The sequence below is a fragment of the Chlorocebus sabaeus genome, chromosome 4 (assembly GCF_047675955.1).
Source record: "Chlorocebus sabaeus isolate Y175 chromosome 4, mChlSab1.0.hap1, whole genome shotgun sequence".
Taxonomy (NCBI): domain Eukaryota; kingdom Metazoa; phylum Chordata; class Mammalia; order Primates; family Cercopithecidae; genus Chlorocebus; species Chlorocebus sabaeus.
The window spans coordinates 285,126-309,358 of NC_132907.1; the positions used below are offsets into that span (position 1 = coordinate 285,126).

The window sequence follows — 24,233 nt, forward strand, 5'->3', positions numbered from 1 at the left end:
CAAGAAAATACCAAAACCAGTTATTATTCAACACTCTCAAATAACACTGTTTAGAATAGCAAATTCATCCTGTCTCAGAAAATATTACTCTAATCTTGTGAGTTCATTGTATTAATATTCGCAAAACTTAATACACAATGCACACTCACATTTCCTACCCACACATTCCAAGTCCAGCAGGTCTTTCTCTTTCCTCAAGTCCTCCTCAAGGTGACTTCCCAACTGATGCCAATATATTTTAATTTTTATTTAAGTATTTTAAGGAAGAATATTAATGTATATGATTTTAATCATTCTCAACTGTAGTCTGGCAAAGAGGAATTTACGTGTTCTTAAAGAAAGAGACCCATTCAAAGATTTTATATTCAAGGAATAGAACGGTACCTTAGGCATATTTGATAAAGCAGTGTATTGCTCATCCCTTATGATCCTGATGATAAAAGTGGCTTTAAATGCTGGTTCGTCAAAACAAGGAAAAGCAGATCTTGTTGCCAGGGGTTCAAACTGAGTTGCTGCAAAGTACCTAAAACAAACACAAATTCAGTCCAGTAGTTACTGACCACCTACTGTACAAGGCACCCTGCCAAGTATACTAAAATATGTTACAATCCTAGTCATTAAAGGATCTGCAATAAACTGGGAAAGGCAGATGTATATACAATGAACAGAAACTTACATCAGGCTGTAAATCATGTCCTAACAATGAAAATAAAGCAGTGGGAACAAAGGGAAGGAAACAAATTCTGACTAGAGGTGGAAGATATTATAAGGAAACTTGTACAAAACCCGAAGAGGGCCTAAAAAGATGAGTATTTGAAAAGGTGAAGAAGGGAAAAAAGTATACTCCGGAAAGAGTGATTAACACAAGTGTGGCAAGCCAGGTCTCACTAACGCAGGCCTCCATAACAACTGTTTCAGTACTGGCTGAGTGGGTTAAGTTAAATATTAAAAGCTAGTGCCCTTATACAAAGGCTGGAATTTAACAAAAGCCCACCAAGAGTTTTGCCTGGGTCTTAAAGCATGACAAAATAATGAAGAAATTCTTAACATGACCCATTTAGGATTAAATACATCTTATTGGAGGGTCTGAAGAAAACTCCCCAGGCCTCCACAGACAATTACTGGAGGTCTGAAGGAACTCCCCAAAACTCCGTGGTTAGCAGGAGACAAGATAAGGTTAATCACCCCAGCACCTGGACCCATTTAGATTAAGTAAATTTAATGAGTCTCCAGAGGAAGGTCGTCAAGACTCAGACCTTAGTTATGGATTAAAAGAAATTAATCACTTAGGTCTTTAGATAAATGCACACTTACATGTAAACATATAGGTTAGAAGGTATATAAACTCTGGAAAACTTTGTAATTTTGAGTTGGCCTGGCAATAATTTCCAGGCCTTCTCCCTGTATAATTGGTTGTAGAAATAAAGGGTCTCTTCCCAATTCATCTGCATCTCGTTATTGGGCAGCAAAAAATAGCAGCCTGACCCTCAGTTTGGTCCGGGAACACAAGAGAGCAGTGCACGTGCAGAAACTGGGGGTGGCTGCCCAGTGTGGCTGGAGATGAAGCCACAACGGTAGGCTGCAACTGGGCACTGAGGCCTTAAAAAGGTTTCTGATGGAAGATTATTAAGAAGGGTGGCCATTAATTGCTGCGAATTATCTGTACAGACTCTGGCTTCACAACACTAAACCTCAAATTCACAGCTTGCATTTTCACAAAGACTGAAAACATTAGGTGTCCTGTAGTATTTTTGTTTCCTTTACTCTCCTCAGAGATTAAAAGAAATTTCCTCCTCTTTCTATAGCACACCAGCAACAGTTGAGAATATGTCACACAGAAAAATCTTCAATTACAGTCCGGGCCAGGTAACTCATGCCTGTAATCCCAGCACTTTGGCAGGCCAAGGCGGGCGGATCACTTGAGGTCAGGAGTTTGAGACCAACCTGGCCAACATGGTGAAACCTCATCTCTACTAAAAATATAAAAATTAGCCAGGCATGGTAACACACGCCTGTAATCCCAGCTACTCAGGAGGCAGAGGCAAGAGAATCACTTGAACCTGGGAGGCAGAGACTGCAGTGAGCCGATATTGTACTACTGCACTCCAACCTGGGCGACAGAGCAAGATGCTGTCTCAAGGAAAAAGAAAAAAAGTCCTTGATTACAGGTTGGTGGAAAAGCATAAAAAGAAACAAGGAGAAATGTAGATTTTCGGTTAAGTAAAAGAATAACACAGATCTGAACTTGGGAGAGCATCCCAATGTGGCTATAATCCTGGCAAATATGGCCCTGGTGTGCATGTTTCAGGTACCAATCAATATAGCACATATACAACCACCACTTTGGAGGTGGTAGCTTCTCTTATTTCAGGCTTAGTTTCCACTACTAGAAGATAAGGAGAAAAGAAAGAGTATGAGATTTGGAGTCAGATGACCCAGACTCTATAATTTACTAACCACATGACTTTGGGCAGATCAGTATCCTACATCTCGTACATTTCAATGTCCTTATTAGTTAAATTAGGACTGAGATAGAATCCACTGCCGAATACCAGGGTTTTTGTTAGAATCAAATAAAACCATTTATAATAAAAACTACTTGTATACCATATGGTCCTAAATACGAGGATTTTTGTTAGAATCAACTGAAACTATTTATAATAAAAACTACTTGCATATCATATGGTCCCTAATAGATATTTATTACAAATGCAAAATAGTCCTAACTTCTTCCACACTTAAAATTAGTGTACTTTTTTGTTTTGTTTTGTTTTGTTTTTGCTTTTTTTCTGTTAAGGATGTATCCCCAAATAACTCTTGCTATTGGATTGGGTAAACTGCAAGAAAGGTAGCAATCAACATATATGAAACAATTCACACATATTATGTTTCTAACATTTCATTTCTTCAACCCACCCCCAACATTCTTATCTAGTTAACAGAAGATTTTGGAAGAGAAGCATAAGGGACCAGGGAATAAAGTTTGATGTTATCCCTACTATTCATACAAGAGAGACCCACCACTTTTGGATAAAAATTAGATCATAACACACTAAGGCAAATAAAACCTTAAACTGTTAAGAGATCCAATCATAACTATCTCACATAAAAATCCCTTTGAGAAGGCTGTTGCTTGATAATACTTATAATCTATCTGTTCTATCTATGCTGAATAACTTGAAGCTTATTCTTTCACTGGTGAGTATATTTCCTTTCTGAAATACTAAAGTTCAACACTTTATCAAGTAGTGTTCAAGACAATTACAAATTAACTGGGGATAAGAGAATTTTAAGCACTGGGGATAACAATGTACAAAGGAAAGCAAGTATGAACTAGAGAGGCGGTGCACCATGGTGGTGAAGAATGTGGCTTCTGTAGTTAAAATGACCTTGGGTTTGAGTTCTCCCTCTGCTACCTGCTTGCCATGAGATGCTGGATAAGTTACTTTATGTGCCTCTGCTCCCTTAGCTGTAAAATGAATATAATGTTAACATCGATCTCTTAGTGAGTTTGACAGAATAAAAGACTCAACATGTGAGATGCCTGGAACAGTTTCCAGCCCTTCAGTTCCAGGTGAATACTGGCCATTATTATCATCAGAAAGTTCACCATGGCAGGTGAGAACTGCGAGAAAGAAGAAACAAGGGCCAGATCAAAAACAGTCTTGAATTAAATCCTGTTAGAAATGAGGAACTGCTGAAACACATCCCTATCCTGAATTTGTTTACTAGTTCTTAGTATCAGTTTGTTATCTAGGACTTTAAGCCTATCATAAACAACTTCTAGATTTAACTCCAAGGTTACTGATTGTCTCTATCTCTTAGATCACATGGGTAAAAAAGGTAAAGTTCCCTTACAACAAGCAGTGTCTATGCAAAGTGTCTGACATTTACATACAATAGTTTTCCAATCAACAAGAAATATATCCCTTACTTACTTTATCTACCAGTATAAACATGTATTCTAATCATACCTCAGAGAAGAAAAATGTATAAAAGCTTCTCTAACAGAACTAAGCAAAATTAAAAGAGAGAAAGACCAAAAAAAAGCTTTGAATTACAGTTTTCAGACACCTTGAAAGGTATAAATAATCTAAACATTTACCTGGAATCAGGATGTACTATCACGTAGGGGATTCATTTTCCTGAAACTTTTATTTTGTTTTGAACAGCAGAGTTTCACTAACTCATTTATTTTAATAGGTTATAAAATACTGTTTTATAACACTCTTAATTTTAAAGAAACATATTCCATTTTTCCGACATTTTCCACAACTCAATCCAGCCCATGGCAAGAGTCAACAAGTGGCCATACCAAAAATCACCTTACTCTGCTACATTTATTCCTCCCATTAAATAGTTAACGGGTACAGGGATTCCAGGATCAATGTCCTAAAAGTCTGTTTGCATACTAAGAACATTGTTTTTATGTATATCTTACGTTTCCTGGGATAATAGGCATTATAGAAGGAGAACTAAAGGCAAGAACTTTCAAGTTCTCACTGCAATTATACATTTGTGTTTAATGCCAGATCTTACGCAAGAATTGAAATGCAGGGCCAGTATGCCACTTATTTTAAAAGTATTACATAGAGGGAAAATAAAATGAAAATTATTTATCTGAATAGAATTATGGATCTTGCTTTGTCTCTTTCTCCATTTAAGAAGGATCAAAAAGTTTCCTTTAGATGTAGCGTAAGAATACTCATTACTAACTATTTCTCTTAACATGTCAACATACATTAGCCAAATGGTCAGCATCAGTAATTCACATACTGTTTTACAGAGTAATATTGAGAGAATGATCCAATTGCATAAAGCAGATGTAGTGAGGACTTTGTGCACAAGACAACTGGTATCACTGCTACTTAAGAATAACCTCCATACTGTGTGAACTCCATCTTCCCAGAATTTCAAACTACATGCTATGAATGCTAAGATTAAAGTACTAAACATATAGTCCAAATAGGGAGCTGAATAATTTTATATTTTGTCTCACCTTTTTTTCTGAACCAAATTAAGTCTCTCCTAGACCTTAAAAAAAATTTCCACCAGAAATCCAAAATAGACTGACATTTTAAAAACAATAAACCAGTAAAGATTAAGGATATTAAAAATGATATATGTAAGCACATCACACTTCACACTTCATGTCCTCTTTCTGTATTTCACTAAGTACCTCCTAAAAGTTCTGCACATTAGGAAAACAGGTCTTAAAGAATAACTCATACTCTTTACTCTGCTTCCCAACAGACTTCACGAGGTGACAGAAAACTAGATTCATCTTAAAAATGGCGCGGTGGCTCAAGCCTGTAATCCCAGCACTTTGGGAGGCCGAGACGGGCAGATCACGAGGTCAGGAGATCAAGACCATCCTGGCTAACACGGTGAAACCCCCTCTCTACTAAAAAAATACAAAAAACTAGCCGGGCAAGGCGGCAGGCGCCTGTAGTCCCAGCTACTCGGGAGGCTGAGGCAGGAGAATGGCGGGAACCCGAGCTTGCAGTGAGCTGAGATCCGGCCACTGCACTCCAGCCTGGGCGACACAGCGAGACTCCGTCTCAAAAAAAAAAAAAAAAAAAAAAGTGAAAACCTCAAGATAACAAGTTTTTTGGGATATAATCTTTATCCATCCTTCTCTACCAGCACACCCCTATCTCCACCCCACCATGATATACGCTCAAGGCTTTGACTAAGAGAGATAATATATTCTTCTAAATCACCATTCTACTATTTTGTATATAACTTTCTAAATTAAAAAAAAAAATCACAATTCGTGTCTCTGGTGTGGGCAAAGGGATCTATATTGCAAAGTTATCAGAACGTAAAACCAGAATCATTTAAGAGGGCTACATACTTTTTCTCATTACTTTCATCTGTGTAGGAGAAGCCATAAAACCCATAGTAAGAGCTAGATATATTTGCCGAGAACTCTATCTTCAACGTATAATTGTGCCCTGCTAGAAGGGCTTCAGGGGCAACAATGGCGATCTGTTCATGATATGGATATTCCAGGATCTCAACTTGTTTTTCTTGGCTTGAAACTGCTGACATAAAGGTCACTCTTGAAATATTATGACCTGTGCTATGAAGAATGATATTCCATGTGACCTGAAGAGCCTGAACCGAAATTGTCACAGAACCCCTGAATGTCATCGAGGTTAGGTTCGGGTGTAGGTTGAGTTCATAGCGTAATGGCACAATGGCAGTGGGAAGCCTGATTTGTGCCCATGGAAACAATTTCCCATTTGTTGCAATTGGCTGAATTAGTCCAATTGACTGGTTTTTTTTATGGCAGCCTTCTTTGGTAAAGGTACATCTGGGTAGTAAGTAAATCACCATGATTACAGAAGCAGCAGCCACGACGACAAAAGCACAGACCACCATGGTCCTTGCAGAGGGCACTGAACAAGCCCCGTCTGGGCTCTGCCTGTAACCAGCTGCACTGTTCCGAAGGCCTGAGCTTCTATTCATGAAGGACATGCCCAGCAACTTTGCTGATGACTCATAATCCTCTTCATCCTCGTCCATCTCATGCTCACCAAGACCCCGCACCAGCAGTCGGGAACCCCGGGGCTCATATTCCACCTCATCAGGCTCTAGAGGATGTAAACAAGGCTCTTTGGCTAAATCCACCACATCTGGTTCTTCCTCAAACATGCTGTTTTCAATCATATTCCTGGGGAGCTGAAGCCGATCTAAAAAACCAAACCATAAAAACAAAGCAGAGTCAGAAAAAAAAAGCTCATAATATTAATAACATGTCTTCTAGCTAGACCACATTTAAAGTAAGAATTTTTTTTCAGTCACTAAGACTTATTTCCATCTTAGAGCTACTGAATTAAATAAGACGTTTATGCCATTATTGAGTCATTCATTAAAAACCAAAACATAAATAAAAGTATATCAGTTATGAAACAAGAAAGTTAAATAAACAGGTTATTATATTTTTAAAAAGATATCTGAGATAATATAGTAATTTCCTTAATATACTCCTGCCCCACAACCTGGGACCCTGCCCTGGCCTTGAGAGGGCCCTGTTTTGGCGTTCCTCTGACTACATCTGTCCCCACCAGGCCAGGAGTTGGTAGGATTAAAGGGATGTGCCCACCTAGAGTCCATGCTTCCCCTTCTAGTGTCTGGGCACTGGGATCCCAGAATTTCTGTCCAGCAGGCCTCAGACCTGCTTCCAAAGTACTTGTGGGTCTCGTCCCTGAGTCTCATTCTCCCTAGGAAGCACCACAAGCTGGTATGCCCATCTCTAAGACTGAGTGTGGCTAAGCAACAGGATGGGTTATTGTTTTCCCCTGAAAGAGGAATGTTTCTGTCCCACAGCAAATGGGAAGCAACAAATTACATAGGAAATTTCCATAAGCAAGAAATATTTTTTAAAAAGACCAAAAGACAATAAAAGTCAGATAAAATTATAATTCAATCTGTTTTTCATGCTTCCATGGCTTTCAGTAGTACAACATATTTCCATGGGAAACAACCATACTGCACACCATGAGTGTTAGTGGATCTCAGTGGGAGCTTTTACAAACTACAACAAACCACACCATCCGATTTGCCAAAATCACTGAGAAAAAAGACTCTAGAAGTAGAAGGGTAGATAATCACCCATATATCAGTACTTCCTAGGATTAGATCATTGAATTTTCTTTATTTAAAATTCATACAATTTTAGTTTTTAAGGGATCTCAAAAATTATCAAATTGAAACTTCCACTAATCTTCCCTATAAGGCACTTTATACATCTCATTTCTAACCCTTACAACAATCCTATAAAATGGCAAGTGTTCTATTTTAGACATGAGAAAACAGAAAAAGAGATTAATTCACCTTCATAAAGTCATACACACAGCTATTTTAGTCATAAAACTAATGTTAAAGCCCAGGTCTAAAAATCTGATTCAAAAGTTTACGTTCTTTTCATTATTATATTGCATCCCTCTACCCAAACTAATTCAATAAAAGATGAGAGCCCTGAATTATTTACTTAATACCTGGCAATGAAGTTGCTAAGAGTATTATTTCACCATCAGGAGAGCAAAGCTTACAAAAAACTGCTGAATATCTAGCTTAAGATAAATGCTATGTATTTTGTGCTATTCAACAAACACTGTAATGGTGGCAACTCTTCATCCATAAAACGAATCACTGATAAGTATTAGGGTAACATTTGCAGTTTTGAAACGCAGCCTCTGAAGTCTCCTCCTAGAGTACGAATTTTAACAAATCCTCAGGAGCACTTAAGTTTGAGAGGCACTGGTATAAGCATCTTCCATGGTCAGATCCCAGCCAGCACTAACCATACCATTCCTGAGTATGCTCTGGCCACCCCAAACTGCTTACTATTTTGAGCACAGGTCAGGCAGCTATTCCACACCATCCTCCACGTGTCTTTTTTTCTTTTGTTTCCTCTGCCTGCAGTGTCATCATCTCCCTTTCCCATGCCCATCCACCTGGTGAATACCTGGTATTCCACACCTCAGCTTAACTTGCTACAACATAAATTAAGAGAAGTTATCTTTTTTGTTTTTCCTTTGTTTTTATTACCTTTAAAAAATAAACTTTCTTTTCATTTCACCTCACCCATTTCTGCTTTGGGGAGCATATGGATCACAATAAGGTTGCCTTTTCCTGACTCCTCTCCAACCTGAACTTTGTACAAGTTATGCTACTTTAAAATTTTTATTTGAATAAAACTTTTAATCATTTTCTAGGTACGAGTTTAGCAATCTGCCATCTACCCATCTACTATGAAAGAAGAAGGGTTCTAACATCCTGTTTTTGGAAATATAATCTCCTAAACTTCCTATAATGCCCCAATTTCTTGTAAGAAAAAAAAAAAAAGTATGTTTTGTTTTGATAGTTAATAGTGTTTGGGGTCATACACTTCATTAACAGAGCAAATATTGCTGTATTCAATTTTTTAAAATTGCTTTTAAAATGTTTAATGATTAGAAAGTTTCTGTAGTAGTTTTTCAGTGCCTGGCACAGTGCTGTAGACTAGCTTAATTTTTTTTTTTTTAATTTAAAAATGTCTAAAAAGGCCTTTTTTGACTTTTCTTTACCACACATGGGAAGATTATGCTCTCAGGCATTCGCCCCATGTGTTTTGTTCTGTGTCAGGCCTAATACAGACAACAATGGGTTCTGCACAGTATGGTTTTATTTACGATATTTCTAAACTAACTCCAGGTACAATCTCAGCTTAATATTTAGAGCATTCCCATCTCTCAATTCCATCCCCTTATAACTTTGTTGCTGGGGTTTTTTTTATTCTTCAGCCAAGACATTTAAAGCCAAGAGATATTCCACAGTTTGACCATTTGGCATCTCCTGTCTGCATGTCATTAATTTCAAATCTTCTGACAAGGGCTTAGTCAGACGCCTGCCTAAATCCAAATAACTTACTTTTATTATTTCACTCCCAGTCAGAATAATACCTACGTAGAATTTTAATCTTTCAGAAATGGAGATCACATCAACCCATTTGCTGTATTTTACTGCGCAATGAAAGCACAGGTGTTTTTTTGTTTCTGGTATGCACAATCATATCAAGTTAAATATATCAAATCAGGGAAAATCACTTTTATTACAGGTATCCCATGAAGATCCATGAGTACTTCAAGCCTATTTAAGAAAATGTTGATTTGATTCTTAAGTCAGTACACTTTGATTTTGGCATTAAATTGTAATGTAACACATGATTACCCCTTGATCAATGGGATTTATTCCCACTGAAAGAAGGGATCCTAAAGAAACAGGGAATGTTCTAAAACCTCTTAAATCCATATACATAAGCTATCTATAAGCCAAAGCAAAGAACCTTCTAGCTGAAATGTTTCAGTTTTAAGTAACATAGGCCCATGTGGTTATCGTCTAAGAGAACTGAAGACACTTCTTCTCATCAGATACTGTGAACTAGCCTCCTCAATGTTGTTTGTGGACCAGCCAATGTGCAAAAGTGCGGCCCATCTGGGACAGGAATACACAGACTATTAGTACCCAAAACTTCTGTGACAATTTGACAGGGTAGTTTTTATGTGTGTTGAATTTAATAATGTTTAAAACTGAGCTATTTTGTATGTCTTTTTTCATTTCATTTTTCTAATTAATTTTGATATGCTACAAAATTTCTGCAACAGATTAAAAATTAAAAAAACAAAAACAATAAACCCTGGTTCTTCAGCTCAGACAATGTGAGACTTAGGCTGTCACTGTGACACTGGGCTCTGCCTGTAACCAGTTGCACTGAGTGAGTGAGACTGTCACTATAATGGCAATAACAGTCAAGATAAAGTTCTTAACTATGTCAGTAGCAGTGGGAATAAGGAGGGGGGTATGATTACAAGTCACATTAAAAAAGTAGATGCAAAAGAACTGATATTCCCTTGGGCTAGATGGACCTGCAGGGTAGGAGACAGAGAAAAGTCTATGTCAATTCCCTTTACATTCCAACTTTTATAACTGAAAAGAAGGAATGTCATTCACTGAGATTGAGAATATAGGCTTTCACATTTTCTAATTTTTTTTGAGGCAAGGAAGGAGAACGGGATTATGAGATGGCATTCAGTGTAGGATATGATATATTTGATGGATCTGTCAGATAACCAGGTGGAGATGTTTGATTAATAGAGTTAAAGGCCTGATTTTAGGTAGAGGTTAAAATCCTGGCTTTTCCACTGATTGATCTCAAACACGTTACCTGTCTTATCCTCAATTTCCTCACCTATAAATGTGGGAAACAGTACTATTTTGTAGAATTGTTAAAAGGATTGTGTTATGTGGGTTTAGAGCTCAAAGGAGTGATCTGGGTGGAGGATTCAGGTTTCCGAATCACCTGTGTAGATATGGTCATTAAAACCATGCAGATAAATGAGACTATCAAAAGGGAGATGAGTCAGGGAGGATCAGCATTTAAGAGCTGGGTGGCCAGAGGAAGAAGGACAGCAAAGGAGAAGGAATGGACCAAAGGTAGGAATATCAGAGAGTGACATCCCAGAAACCAAAACCAGGATTTCATAAAGACGAAAGTGGCCAGCATTAAATATTTTAGAAAGGTCAAGTAAAATGAGGCCTAGAGAGGCCCTTACATTTGGCAACCAGGGAACCAGTGACTTTAATAGTGAGAGTAGAAACCTGATTCCAGGGGCCCAAAGAAGAAATGGAAAGTTAACGAAACAAAACAAGGGCTGCAGACTATTCTTTCAAGGTATGTAGTTGTTTATCAAGGAAAAAACATAGGGATAAACTAAAGGAAAATGTGGTATAGAGAAAACTTAAATCCTTGTTTTTCATGTATCTGTGTTTAAGATGGGAACAACTTGGGCACGTATTTCTGCAGGAAAGGAAAAGAAAGACGAAATGTGGAGGTGGAGGAGTAGGGGAGGGAAAATGCTAGCATAGCATCCAGAGGGATAGGGAGAGTGTACAAGAAACCCATTATGATGGGAGCTAGGTCCTCTTCCTCCAAGCCTGGAGGACAGTAGGTGACGACAGAGAAGAGGCATGTGCATGAGCACAAAACAGCAGCGAGCCTTCCTGTTCTCTGTGATGAGTGCAAGCAAGGACATCTGCCCAGAGCTAAAGGCAAGTTGTTGGGAAGGCATAGGGGCTTGAGCAGAATGAGGGACAGATGCCATGGGAGAGGGCCAAGGAGTGGTGACCCCAAGATAAGCATGACTGAGAAGGTCAGAAATCCCAGTGGAATCTGTCATACCACAAATCTCTAAAAAACATCTTTAGCAGTTCTTACCAGCCCAGGTCTAAAAGAAGTGTTATGTGTATTTTACCACAATACAAGTTAAATAAAATGTTTATAAAAGGTAGAGAAAGCAGATTGTTAGGCAGGGTTAAACATATAGGGAGGATGTGGTAAGAAGCCAACTGTATAGTGCATAGAGGCTACCGGCAAGACAGCAAGTCATCAACTGAGGGGTACAATTTAGAAAACAGGACAAAAAGTGAAGCCATGACAAACAACATTAACAGCAACTTGAACTAAAAGAAGCAAACTTCTCATAGACTTTAAAAGGATTAAAGCTTTAAGCTGCCATCACATTTTCAGAGAAAATTTAACAGTTATCCCTAGGTATCTGTGGGGGATTCATTCCAGAGCTCCCTGTGAAACCAAAATCCGGAAATGCTCAAGTCCCTTCTATAGAATGCTGTAATATTTGCATCTAATCTTTGCATATCCTCCCACATACTTTAAATCATCTCTAGACTACTTATAATATCTAATCCATTGTAAATGCTATATAAACAGTTGTTATACTGTATTTTTTAGGGAATAGTAACAAGGAAAAAAAAGTCTAATGTTCTTCTGAGGCCCCTATGACATATTTATATAGAACTATAAGCTCCAAGTATGGGACAGCACTTACAATACTTTCTAGATAAATTTCCAAAGTGATGACTAATTTCCATAGTGATAACTATAGTTAGTTTATCACATAAACTATTTCCCTAATGAGAATCCTCTTCTACCAAAAAAAATTCCATTTTTTTAAAAGTTCAGGCTTAAAAAGAAAAACACTAGAATTTAGAACAAAAATAACGTGATTTTTTTTCTGGGTAGGTCCAGATGGACAAAACATTACCCAACCCCCACTAAACCCATACTCAAAGAAAATCTCTTCCTGTTAATGACAGTGCTCATGAGAAGTTACAAGTTTAGGTGTATCTTATCTCACCAGAATCTGAAGGGCAGTCATTAACAGCAAACAAGTTTTGAAGATGTATCTAAGTCGTCCCTTTCCCTGACACCTGTCTGTATAACACCTCAATGTATAAGCAGTGGCATAAAATACGAACACGGAAAGTCCTGCATGCATTACTATTTTACCCCTAGCATACTGTGCTTTTTCACACCACCGTTAATTTTCCAGTTCAGAAGCCCAAGGTCATGACATAGGAGCAAGATCCAAGTAAGGTCTGTCTTCTGCTGTCCCTCACCCTGACTTTGTCTCCCTTGTGAAAAGTAAATGGATGACTGAGGGTGGGAGGCAAGAAGATCAGAGAGCAATGATTCAGTCCATAAGCATACTGGGAGAGATTTCAACTTTCCATATGACAGAGTAATTGGTACCAGATTATCATTCCTCTCATAAACAACTATTAAACTAGATAAAACGATACACCTGTTTGCACATACTCGCTAACAGAGTGTGACCTCTGAGTGAAGGAATAGGTGGGCCCAAAATAACTCTGGTTCTCTGTCTGGGGACAATTTCCCAACTGTAGTCTGCCAAGCTAGGGTCTAAGTAGAGCAGTGCTGGTGAAGGGGGCACGTGTGGAGGGGAGTCATGGAGGTTTGTACGAGGTTTTCTGAGAGTCTTTAGCCAATTCAAAACTTGGGGCATAGAAGAAAGTGGCTGCAATAAGGTTAAGACAGAACAGAAATACTAGAGGTCAAGCAGTGCAGGAAGCAGTGGCAGGTCAACCCGGTCAGAGCAAAGAGAACTCATAACACCCTAGGCATCAGCTTGAAGCACTCGAAAGGCCTCAGTGTAGAAGTAAAAGTGCCACCCTAGAATAAGGCCTACTCTAGATCCATACTAACAAAGCCTAAAACCAAGCCCTAATAAAATCCACAGGGGAAAAAGTATTTAAGGATGAGTCCTACTAAGTTAGAGGAGCCTGAGAAACACCTTAGGGTTTCCACAGATCTGCCCTAAAAACTTCAAAAACAAGCCGACACAAGGTGATCAGCCAGTAACTAAGCTGTCTACAGAGACGGAGCGAGAAAAATCAACATTTTACAGTCGTTTTTTTTTTAATTCAGCATCTCTACAATGTGTCATTGACACTATTCAATATGTAATAAAAAATGACTAGACATTTAATGAAACAAGAAAATGTGAACCCTAAGTAAACAAAATCATTAGAAAGCAATCTTAAGGTGGTCCAGATATTTGATTGCATTTAGTGAGTCTTTAGAGTAGCTATCATAAATAAAAAAGAATCCCTGAAGAAGATGTGTTTTATTATTTTCAATTGTATCCCCATCGTTAAGTAGGAAGATGTATTTTAAAAAGGAAAAATTGAGAATATGTGAATAGATGAGACTCTCAGCACGGAAATCAAGACTAAAAAAGAACTAAATGGGAGGGAAGAAAGAAAATTCTAGGAGACAAAGGTTCAATAAATAAAATGAAAAAGTTACTAAATGGACTTAATGGCAGATTGGAGACAGCAGAAGAAAGAGTCCATAAACTGGACAGATCATTAGAAATTACCAATTTGAAGAACAACGAGACAAAGGATTGAAGAAAAGTAAACACAGCATCAGGGATCTGGGGGACAGTATCAGACAGTCTAACGTGTCTAACAGGAGCCACAGAAGAAGAGTATGAGAATGCGGCAGAAGAAAATATCTGAAGAAATAATAGTCAAAATTTTATTAAGTTTCATGAAAAACACCACTTACAAGATCCAAAACGTTCAGCAAACCCCCAAAAAGATAAACACACACACACACACACACACACACACACACACACACACATAACAATGTCTTAAGCACATCATGGTCAAAACTGCTTAAAACTAAAGATAAAAAGAAAACCTTTAAGAGAGCCTGGAAACAATGCTACATACAGATGAACAACAGTACAAACACTAACTTCTCATGTCAATGGTGGAGGCCTGAAGATGACAGTGCATTTTTAAAGAGTTGGAAGACAAAGAAAATTCTCAACTCAACTTTGCACATGCAGTGAAAATATGCTTCAAAATCAAGAATAAAAGACATTTTCAGATAAATGATAGCTTACAGAATTCATTTAGAACACACACAGGCTCAAAACAAAGGAATGAAGGAAGATCTACCAAGCAAATGGAAAACAAACAATAAAAGCAGGGGTTGCAATCCTAGTCTCTGACAAAACAGAGTTTAAACCATCAAAGATCAAAAGAGACAAAGAAGGCCATTACATAATGGTAAAGGGATCAATTCATCAGGAAGAACTAACTATCCTAAATACATATGCGCCCAGTACAGGAGCACCCAGATTCATAAAGTAAGTCCTTGGCAACAAAAGCCAAAATTGACAAATGGGATCTAATTAAACTAAAGAGCTTCTGCACAGCAAAAGAAAGTGAACAGGCAACTTACAGAATGGGAGAAAATTTTTGCAATCTACTCATCTGACAAAGGGCTAATATCCAGAACCTACAAAGAACTCAATCAAATTTACAAGAAAAAAACAAACAACCCCATCCAAAAGTGGGCAAAGGATATGAACAGACACTTCTCAAAAGAAGACATGCATACAGCCAACAGACACATGAACAAATGCTCATCATCACTCGCCATCAGAGATATGCAAATCCAAACCACAATGAGATACCATCTCACACCAGTTAGAATGGCGATCATTCAAAAGTCAGGAAACAACAGGTGCTGGAGAGGATGTGGAGAAACAGAACACTTTTACATTGTTGGTGGGACTGTAAACTAGTTCAGCCACTGTGGAAAACAGTGTGGCGATTCCTCAAGGATCTAGAACTAGAAATACCATTTGATCCAGCCATCCCATTACTGGGGATATACCCAAAGGATTATAAGTCATGCTGCTATAAAGACACACGCACACGTATGTTTATTGCGGCACTATTCACAATAGCAAAGACTTGGAATCAACCCAAATGTCCATCAGTGACAGACTGGATTAAGAAAATGTGGCACATGTACACCATGGAATACTATGCAGCCATAAAAAAGGATGAGTTCATGTCCTTTGTAGGGACATGGATGCAGCTGGAAACCATCATTCTCAGCAAACTATCACAAGAACAGAAAACCAAATACCGCATGTTCTCACTCATGGGTAGGAAATGAACAATGAGATCACTTGGACACAGAAAGGGGAACATCACACACCGGGGCCTATCATGGGGAGAGGGTAGGGGGGAGGGATAGCATTAGGAGATATACCTAATGTAAATAACGAGTTAATGGGTGCAGCACACCAACATGGCACATGTATACGTATGTAGCAAACCTGCACGTTGTGCACATGTACCCTACAACTTAAAGTATAATAATAATAATAATAATAATGATAAAAAGAAAAAAAATTAATGATATTTCCACCCAAGAACCTAGAAATTAATACCAAATTAAACCTAAGTAGAAAAAATAATTAAAAAAACAGGACAAAAATCAACAAAACAGAAACCAGATAAACAACTGAAAAATAATGCAAAAAATGCTGCTAGAGGGGAGGAAAGTAGTGTGGGCGGCTCTAACTCATATTCTCCTAGAAACTGGCCCAAAAGTCCACATGTATCATGTCCTGGTGCATCTCCAAAACCAATTTTTCACTTCTCAAAAGTCCAGTTAGGTAATTTAAAGGGACAAATCAGAACTTGGTCACAGGCTAAACATAGAGATCTTTTAACAAGCCCAGCTGTCTTACATCTGTCTCTCTTTCAAGAATATCTGGCAAACACAAAATCATTTAGCCAGTAATAATACTAGTTATGCCCAAATTTAGAAAATACAATATGTTCTCCCCCTCCTTTCAAGTAAAAAGCTAGGGAAATTTTCTTTGTAAATCCAAATATTTAAAATGAACTAAAGAACTTTTAAAAGAAACTTCTTATGAGCTCATCAAAAGTTAAAAAAGGAAAAAAAAAGCATTCTTAAGCAAAAAACGACTTAACATCCATTTTTGTATTTGGATTTCTGTACTTCTTTCTTAAAAAGGGAAACTCCTTTTAAGTGTCCACTTAAAATGTTAACTGAGTTTTTCTGGATAGGAAAAAAAGCCCTCATTTTGAAGCATCTTGATTTAAAATTCTTAACTTCATTTGAGGTAATCACAATTCTGAGGCTCATTTTGCATAAATATAACCATTCTGCAGTAGTTCAGGTCACAGCTATGTGAAACAAATCTCCACAGCTAGCATCTTTGTTCTAAATCTAAGAGACCGAGTAGCCCTATATATAAACAAACTAAATTGGTCCTCAGCTCTTAGCCATGCTTCCACAAATACCTAAAGCACATACAATCATAAACAGTGCCTGCTCTGCTTCTGACCAGTATGTGAGACCATACACATGTTACAAACATCTTGGTTTCTCTCAAGCACATACAGCAGCTATAGTCACTTCACTTTATCCCCTTATCCCATCCTCTTCTCTGCACCCCATAGGCTTTTTTTTCTCCCTCTTTATTCATTATACCAGTCCAATGTAATGTTTTCAAATTCCTAGTTTCTTTTACCTTTAAAAAAACCAATCCAACTGTTATTGGAACAAATGTCTTACTCTGACCAATTTTCCTATTCTCCCTAAAATAGTATGCCATACATGGTAAGATGTACAAATGTTCTCTTAAGACAAAAAGGTTATAAGAACTGCAATAAAGAAATGCTTAAATGGGCCCTGAAAAAAATAACCCAGAAGACTTCCACAAATATTATTGTATTCACTTTTCCCCCCATGGTAAGTCCCTGGACAATCAAAGAAAAGCAACTTGATTTATAGTAAATGACACTATCTAATCATCATTCTAAAAGTAATCCTGCCAACTTGGGGGATTATCCAGTACAGGCTTGCTTCTTGGTAGCCACTGTACATAGAGTTTTGTTTATAATTAGACTGTGTAGTGTTAATTATGCTGGTCGCCCTGCCAGTATTCTACAGAGGCTACAAGAGGAGATCAAAATAATCATTCCAGAATTATGAGTCACTTCACTCTCTCCACACTACACACCACTGGCAGCCTCTCAACCCTGGAAAAAGGAAATTATGCACACTATTTGCCTATACAGTCTTTCACATTTAGGATGAAATATTGAGTTCCAAAACCTGCTCTACATTTACTTGTCTAGAATAATGGATACATTTCAATCCTGGTAACTTTGTGCTGCTAAAGAACTAGAAGTTGACGAAAGACGGTTTAGAAAACTCTCAAGGCCCAGTCTATCCTGTAGAAAAAAAGAATTTCTGCGTAAGTAAACTGCAATTACAAATTTTGCTTCAAATACGAATAATTCCTCCAAGGAGAGGTTTGTAACCTCATTCATCTTTTTATTCTTGGTGCCTAGCAGAGAAGAAACCTGCCATAAATGTTGAAATGAAAGTAGCAATAATCTAATACATTAAAATGAAGTATTAATGAAAATTACCTCCAAGTCCATGCATAAACTCTTCAAGGGCTGAACCCAGGTTTACTGGAGGCTTAGAATTAGATAAAATTCATACATTGTCTATAAGGTTAACAAAGTCCTTCTAATACCTGCTGTGGGGCTGGATCTTAAATCAGGAGGACTTAGCAGTACTTCAGTGATTATGGGATCTGAGTCACTGCCTTTCAGTTCTACCAGACACTGATTCTTGAGAACACTTACTACATTTTCCCTTCTTTCCTCAAAGCTGGTTGATAATTCAAGTCAATTATGGTTTAGAAGACATAAAATATAGTGAAGAGGCCAGGCACAGTGGTTCACACCTGTAACCTCAGCACTTTGGGAGGCTGAGGCAGGAGGATCACTTGAGGCCAAGAGTTTTAAGACCACCCTGGATAACACAATGAGACCCAGTTTCTACCAAATAATAATAATAATAACAACAACAACAACAACAACAATAATAGCCAGGCTAGCTGTCATCCAGTATGTTGAGTTTTATTGTGTAAATGCAGCATAGCACGTGAAAATGGCCTTAGAGACACTGAGTTCTTAGGGATGTTTTGGGAGCAGTTGCAGTGTTTTCATATAAGGCAGTCATTTGGCAAATGTCTTAGAAACCAGATGACTGGAAATGTAAAATCTGTGTGTCAGAGTCTCTGTGGAACAGATAATATCTGGAGTCGCGCTATGCCTGAGGGTTCTCCAGGGACATTGCTCCAGCTGACCCTAAAAGACATCAAGAGGCCAGTGTTGTTGCTTACCTAAGTAATTTGGTATTTTTGGTATTAAAGGCAAAATGAGGTTTCTGGACTCTTCATATTTTAAGAATTTACCTATTAATGTGTTCTGTGAATGATAATGAACATCATTTTTAAGGCATGAGGGGGGAAATTATGCTAATGAATCTTAAAGAGAAAGACTAGTGTGCTTTGCTGAAAAGTTAAAGACATGTTTATTGTCTTATGATTTTGAAGCTTCTACCCTAATTATTTAATAGCAATGAGCTCTTTATTAATAAAGCACTTCATAGTTTGCAAAGTGTTGTGACCCACATATCTTATTTGACTCCTATGATAATATAAGTAGACAGGGCAGTTATTATCCCCATTTTACCTTTGAGAAAACTGAGGTTCCAACATATACTGAGTGGTAAAGCCAGGACTCCATCACTGGTAGGGCCAGGTTTCTCTTCACTACACACACACACACACACACACACACACACACACACACACACATATAAGACAGAGTCTCACTCTGTCACCCAGGTTGGAGTGCAATGGCACAATTATAGCTCACTGCAACTTCAAACTCCCAGGCTCAAGCAATCCTCCTACCCTGTCCTCCTGACTAGGTGGGACTACAGGCATGTGCCACCATACCAAGCTAATTTTAAAAAAAAAATTTGTAGAGATAGAGTCTTACTATATTGCCCAGGCTGGTATTAAACTCATGGTCTCATGCAATCTTCCCACTTCTGCCTCCCAAAGTGCTTGAATTACAGGTGTGAGCCACCACACTTCGCCTCCATCACTTTCAAATTCTCTACTGTGTTATATTTACGAAGTCTAATCACAGTTGCTATTTTCTGTGCAGTTCTATAGTCCTATAAGCAAAAATCAACATTAAAGTGCTAAAGAAAAGAAGCAGAAAAGATGAGCCACTTCTGGTTTAATTTTGCACATTGTTTTAAATATCTATCAAGGAGAACATTTTAGTTGAAAAGGAGAAATTCCACTAGAGAATGCCAATGACCAAGGACAACTGCAAACAGAAACAAAAACTATAGCACATAAAGAATCCTGCTGTGAAAAAGATCAAGGACAGGATCAAATAAATAACTATAATATAATACAAATCTTAATCATAAAATCTTAAGCCTAAAAAAATTGAAAAAATGAGGAAGAAGTCATTGCCTTCACTAAAAGAAGAAAAATGACTATCACAACAAACAAGGTAGAAATTCTTTTAACCCATGTCGACTTAACAAACCTCTAAATTAACCGATGTCTTCCATTCTCTCTGAGACATTTTCACATGCTAAGTGCTCAGTGAATGCCAACAACTAAAGGGCTGCTCTCCAGAATGTCCAAGCACATATGCCCTTACCAGAGGCACTCTACTCTAAGAATCAGTTGTTTGTTCTCAAGCTGATTTATGTTAAAATTTTAATTATGGTTTTATAATAATATTGTGCCATTAAATGAAAAATATAAAAAGAAAATTTTAAATTAAAACTGAGTTATGCATCAGAAAGATCCTACAAAAGTGAGTCCTCAAAATAACCCTGCTGCCAAATTAGGTATGGGCAAGAAAAACCTAATACCTTGGGGTTGGGGGTTGGGGTTGGGAGGCAGAATTCTAGGATTTTTGCACCCAGTCTTCAAAATGCCTGCATTCTCAATCTACTTTTTTTTTTTTTTTTTTAAAGGATCTGGAAATTACAGATGAATGAAAGGCAAAACATATCCACATGTAAAAAGAAAGATGAAGAACTCTAATTAGTGGACCCAAATGCAAAATGAAAGCTTTGGTCACTAAGACAATGTTAGCTATAGTCAACCTACTACTGTACTATTGAATACTAGCTCTTACTCCTTCTAACTTTATTTTTGTACCCATTAACAATAATTTAATGTATAGCAAAACAGATAGAAGAACTGGAATATTCCCAACATAAAGAAAAGATAAATGTTTGAGGTGATGGATATTCCAACTGCCCTGATTTGATCATTACACACTGTATGCATGTATCAAAATGTCACATCAATTCTAAAAACATGTATAACTACTATGTATCAACAAAAAAAAACTACAACACCAGAAAAACAAGAAAATATTAGCAACTAAGTTTATACATTTTGATTTGTAAATGAAATGCTAAAGAAATGTATTTTTCTTAATGGTTTCTATTTCAAATTGCTTTTAGGAATCTCCCTTACACGTGAACTCAAACATAATGCATCCCGCTCTGCAACATTACACTCACTAATAAGCTTAAACCAGAGAATCCTCAAAATCATGCCTCATCAATACATATCAAAAGTCCAAAACACTTATTTGACCAAGTAACTTCACAACAGGAATTTTTCCTTGGAGTAACTGCCAGAGATATACATATAAGAATGTTTACAGCAGTGTAGTTTACATAGCAAAAAAAAAAGAGAAAAACCTAAAACAACAAGGGATAGGTATATATTCATACTGAATAAGATATGCAGACAAAAAATTATTTACACCTATTTTAAACACAGAAAAGTATTCAAAATATAAAGAGAGAAAAGCAGGTTATAGACTTTTAAATAAATATCCAGTTGGATACACTGAAAATAAAAAGGTTAACTGGTTATTTCTGAGAGGTGGAGTTGTGGATAGGTTGGGCATTTATATTATCTATATTTTCTTTTTATATTAAAAAATAGAAAAAACCTCTCAAACATGTACAGATCATGTTTTCATCTGCCAAGATCTTAATAAATTAACAAAAAACTATCAATGCTGTTAGGATGTTTTAGAAATGATCCACAACAGTGAAATCAGGAAACAAGGATACCAGGATAGAATCTGCTATTAAACAGAAAGACAAACACCACATGATCTCACTCAAATGTAGAATCTTTAAAAAAAAAAAAAAAAAAAAAAAAAAAGTTGGTATCAATCATAGAAGAGCAGAGAGCAGAACCTAGTTACCGGAGACTGGGGAGGGGACAAGGGAGAAGACGGGGAGAGGCTGGTCAAAGGATAGAAAGTTACAATTAGATAAGTAGAAGAGATTCTGGTGTTCTATTGCACAGCAGGCTGACTGTGGTTAACAGTAAAATCCTGCATATTACAAAACGGCTACAATAGAAACTTTCGAATGTTCTCACTGCAAGCAAATGATAAATGCATGAGTGATCAATATACTACCTTACTATTTTATTCTATAGCACAGATATGCATCAAAACATGGAATTATACTCCATAAATATGTATAATTATGTCAATTTTTAAAATTAATGAACAAAACATTCTTTTTTAAAAAGGAATTTGCTATTAATCTCCAATTATTAGGTGAAGTTTCTATCGCCACTGATTCCAGCCTTGTAACTTGCTTTAATCAATGGAATGCAGCAGAAATAACACTGTGGAATGTCCAATCCTAGGCTTTAAGAGGCCTTGTAGCTTTCACCATTTATCTTTTACTACCTGAGAGCTCCATGAGAAGAAAACTAAGCTAGGCTCCTTGGGGACGAGGAACCACATGGAAAGCCAAACCCAGTCAAAAGCCACCATCAATGGGCGGATACGACTCCAAGTCAAGCTGCCAGATGATAGCTGCTACAAGAGTGACCTCAGGCAAGATCAGCAGAGGACACACCCAGGAGAATCTAATCCAAACTGCTGAGCTAAAAAAATCATGAGCAAAGAAAATGGTTGTTGCCTTAAGCCATTAAGTTTTATGATATGATATGCAGTAACAGAGGATCATTTCATTCATAAATTGATCACTACACTATTATCACAATTAATGTTTTGGTATACTATTCTTAGACTAATTGATCCCTTAAGACAAAATTGATATTATATGCTACATACTAGTTTTATGATTCTGTGGCATTTTTGAAATGGGAACACATGCAGTGCCTCATGATTACTTCAAATTTCAACTCAGAAACATAAGGAGAGAATGAAACACTTGGTATTCAGAACATTTTGTATTCTTTATATAAAAACTCCTCTGTGCAGCTGTGGGCTTTTTCTCTTATGCCCAAAGGCCTTGTTGTATGTGACTTCATAGGAAGCTCTGCCTGGGGTCCTAGCACAGGACCAGGTTAGACACTGAAAAAGTAAAACCAAGTTCATCATCGTCACTACCACCACTGATAATGTTGATAAAAGCCAACATTCACTGAGGGCAAATCATATGCTAATACCCAGCTAAGCAATAAAGAGACAGCACAGCAGAGTAATTAAGAATATCTCTGGAGGTTGGTCCCAGTGCAGTGGTATTTACAACTAATGGATCACAACCAGTTACAGGCTTATTTCTTCCTTCTCCACTCTCATTGCTTCACTTGACTAGCCTGGGAAAAAAAAATAAAAGAAAGAAAAGAAAAAGAAAAAAGGGTATCTCTGGAACCAGAATGCTCTGCCACTTCCTGTGTAGCCTTAAGCAAGTTACTTCATCTTTCCAAGTTCAGTTTGCTAATTTATAAGATAGGGATAATAATAGTATCCATTTCATTGAGTTATAAGAATTAAACGATATGTAAAAGCATTTAGAACACAGTCTAGCACACAATGTGTACTCAAAAAATTATCAACTGTCTATATTAATTAGCATTTTACACACATTGATTAATATTTAATCCTCACATTTTACAGCCAAAGTGAGAAAAAAAGGGGTTTAAGAACTTGCTATTAAGTGGTACGGCCAAGTTCCAAACCCACCATTTTTTTGACTGCAGTACCTATACGCTTTAATACCCTTTTAGACTTTGGGTAAAAGAGTCCAGAAATGTCAAATCAAGTCCCTAGTTCCAACTAAACACTTCATGTCTACATAGCCTCTGGAGAAGACTGGGGGGGTCACAGAGCCACCTCTACATTAGAACTAAAGAGCTGCATGGAGGTTTAGGATAGTGCCACAAATTCTAGAGATAAACACAACTCCAACAATTATAGAAATGTGTGGAAACACACTGACACTGTGGTTTCTACAACTCTCTCGGCCAGGTACTCAGCAGGTACTCAAAAAAGGTTGGCTGATGTCTCAACTAAATTCACTGTATTACTGCTTCATCACAGGCAGTAAACCGGACTTTCCCCCCATCCCCTTTCTCTCATTAAAATTATGAAATTATCCAAATACAGTCAGCCTGTATCTATAGTTTCCAGATCTACAGACTAAACTAACTGCAGATTTAAAAAAAAAGAAAAAATCAAAAATAACAACACAATATAGTATGATTTACATAGCATTTACATTGTATTATGTTTTATTAGTAATCTAAAGATAATTTAAAGTAAATGGGATGATGCACGTAAACTGGTTATATGCAAATATACAGGGATTGAACATTGGTGGATTTTGGTAG

At 37.3% G+C, this 24,233-nt stretch overlaps 1 protein-coding gene across 2 annotated transcripts in view; it reads right to left on the minus strand.

The window, feature by feature from the left end:
• The window catches only part of LNPEP (leucyl and cystinyl aminopeptidase), a 101,962-nt gene that overhangs the window by 51,963 nt on the left and 25,766 nt on the right, over positions 1-24,233 (minus strand). For both annotated transcript variants that reach the window (XM_007979244.3, XM_073014569.1), the window contains exons 2-3: positions 5,858-6,698; positions 385-523 (exon numbers count right to left, since the gene is read on the minus strand). In XM_007979244.3, coding sequence (XP_007977435.3) covers positions 385-523; positions 5,858-6,698 — 980 coding nt within the window. The remainder of the gene's footprint in view (positions 1-384; positions 524-5,857; positions 6,699-24,233) is intronic.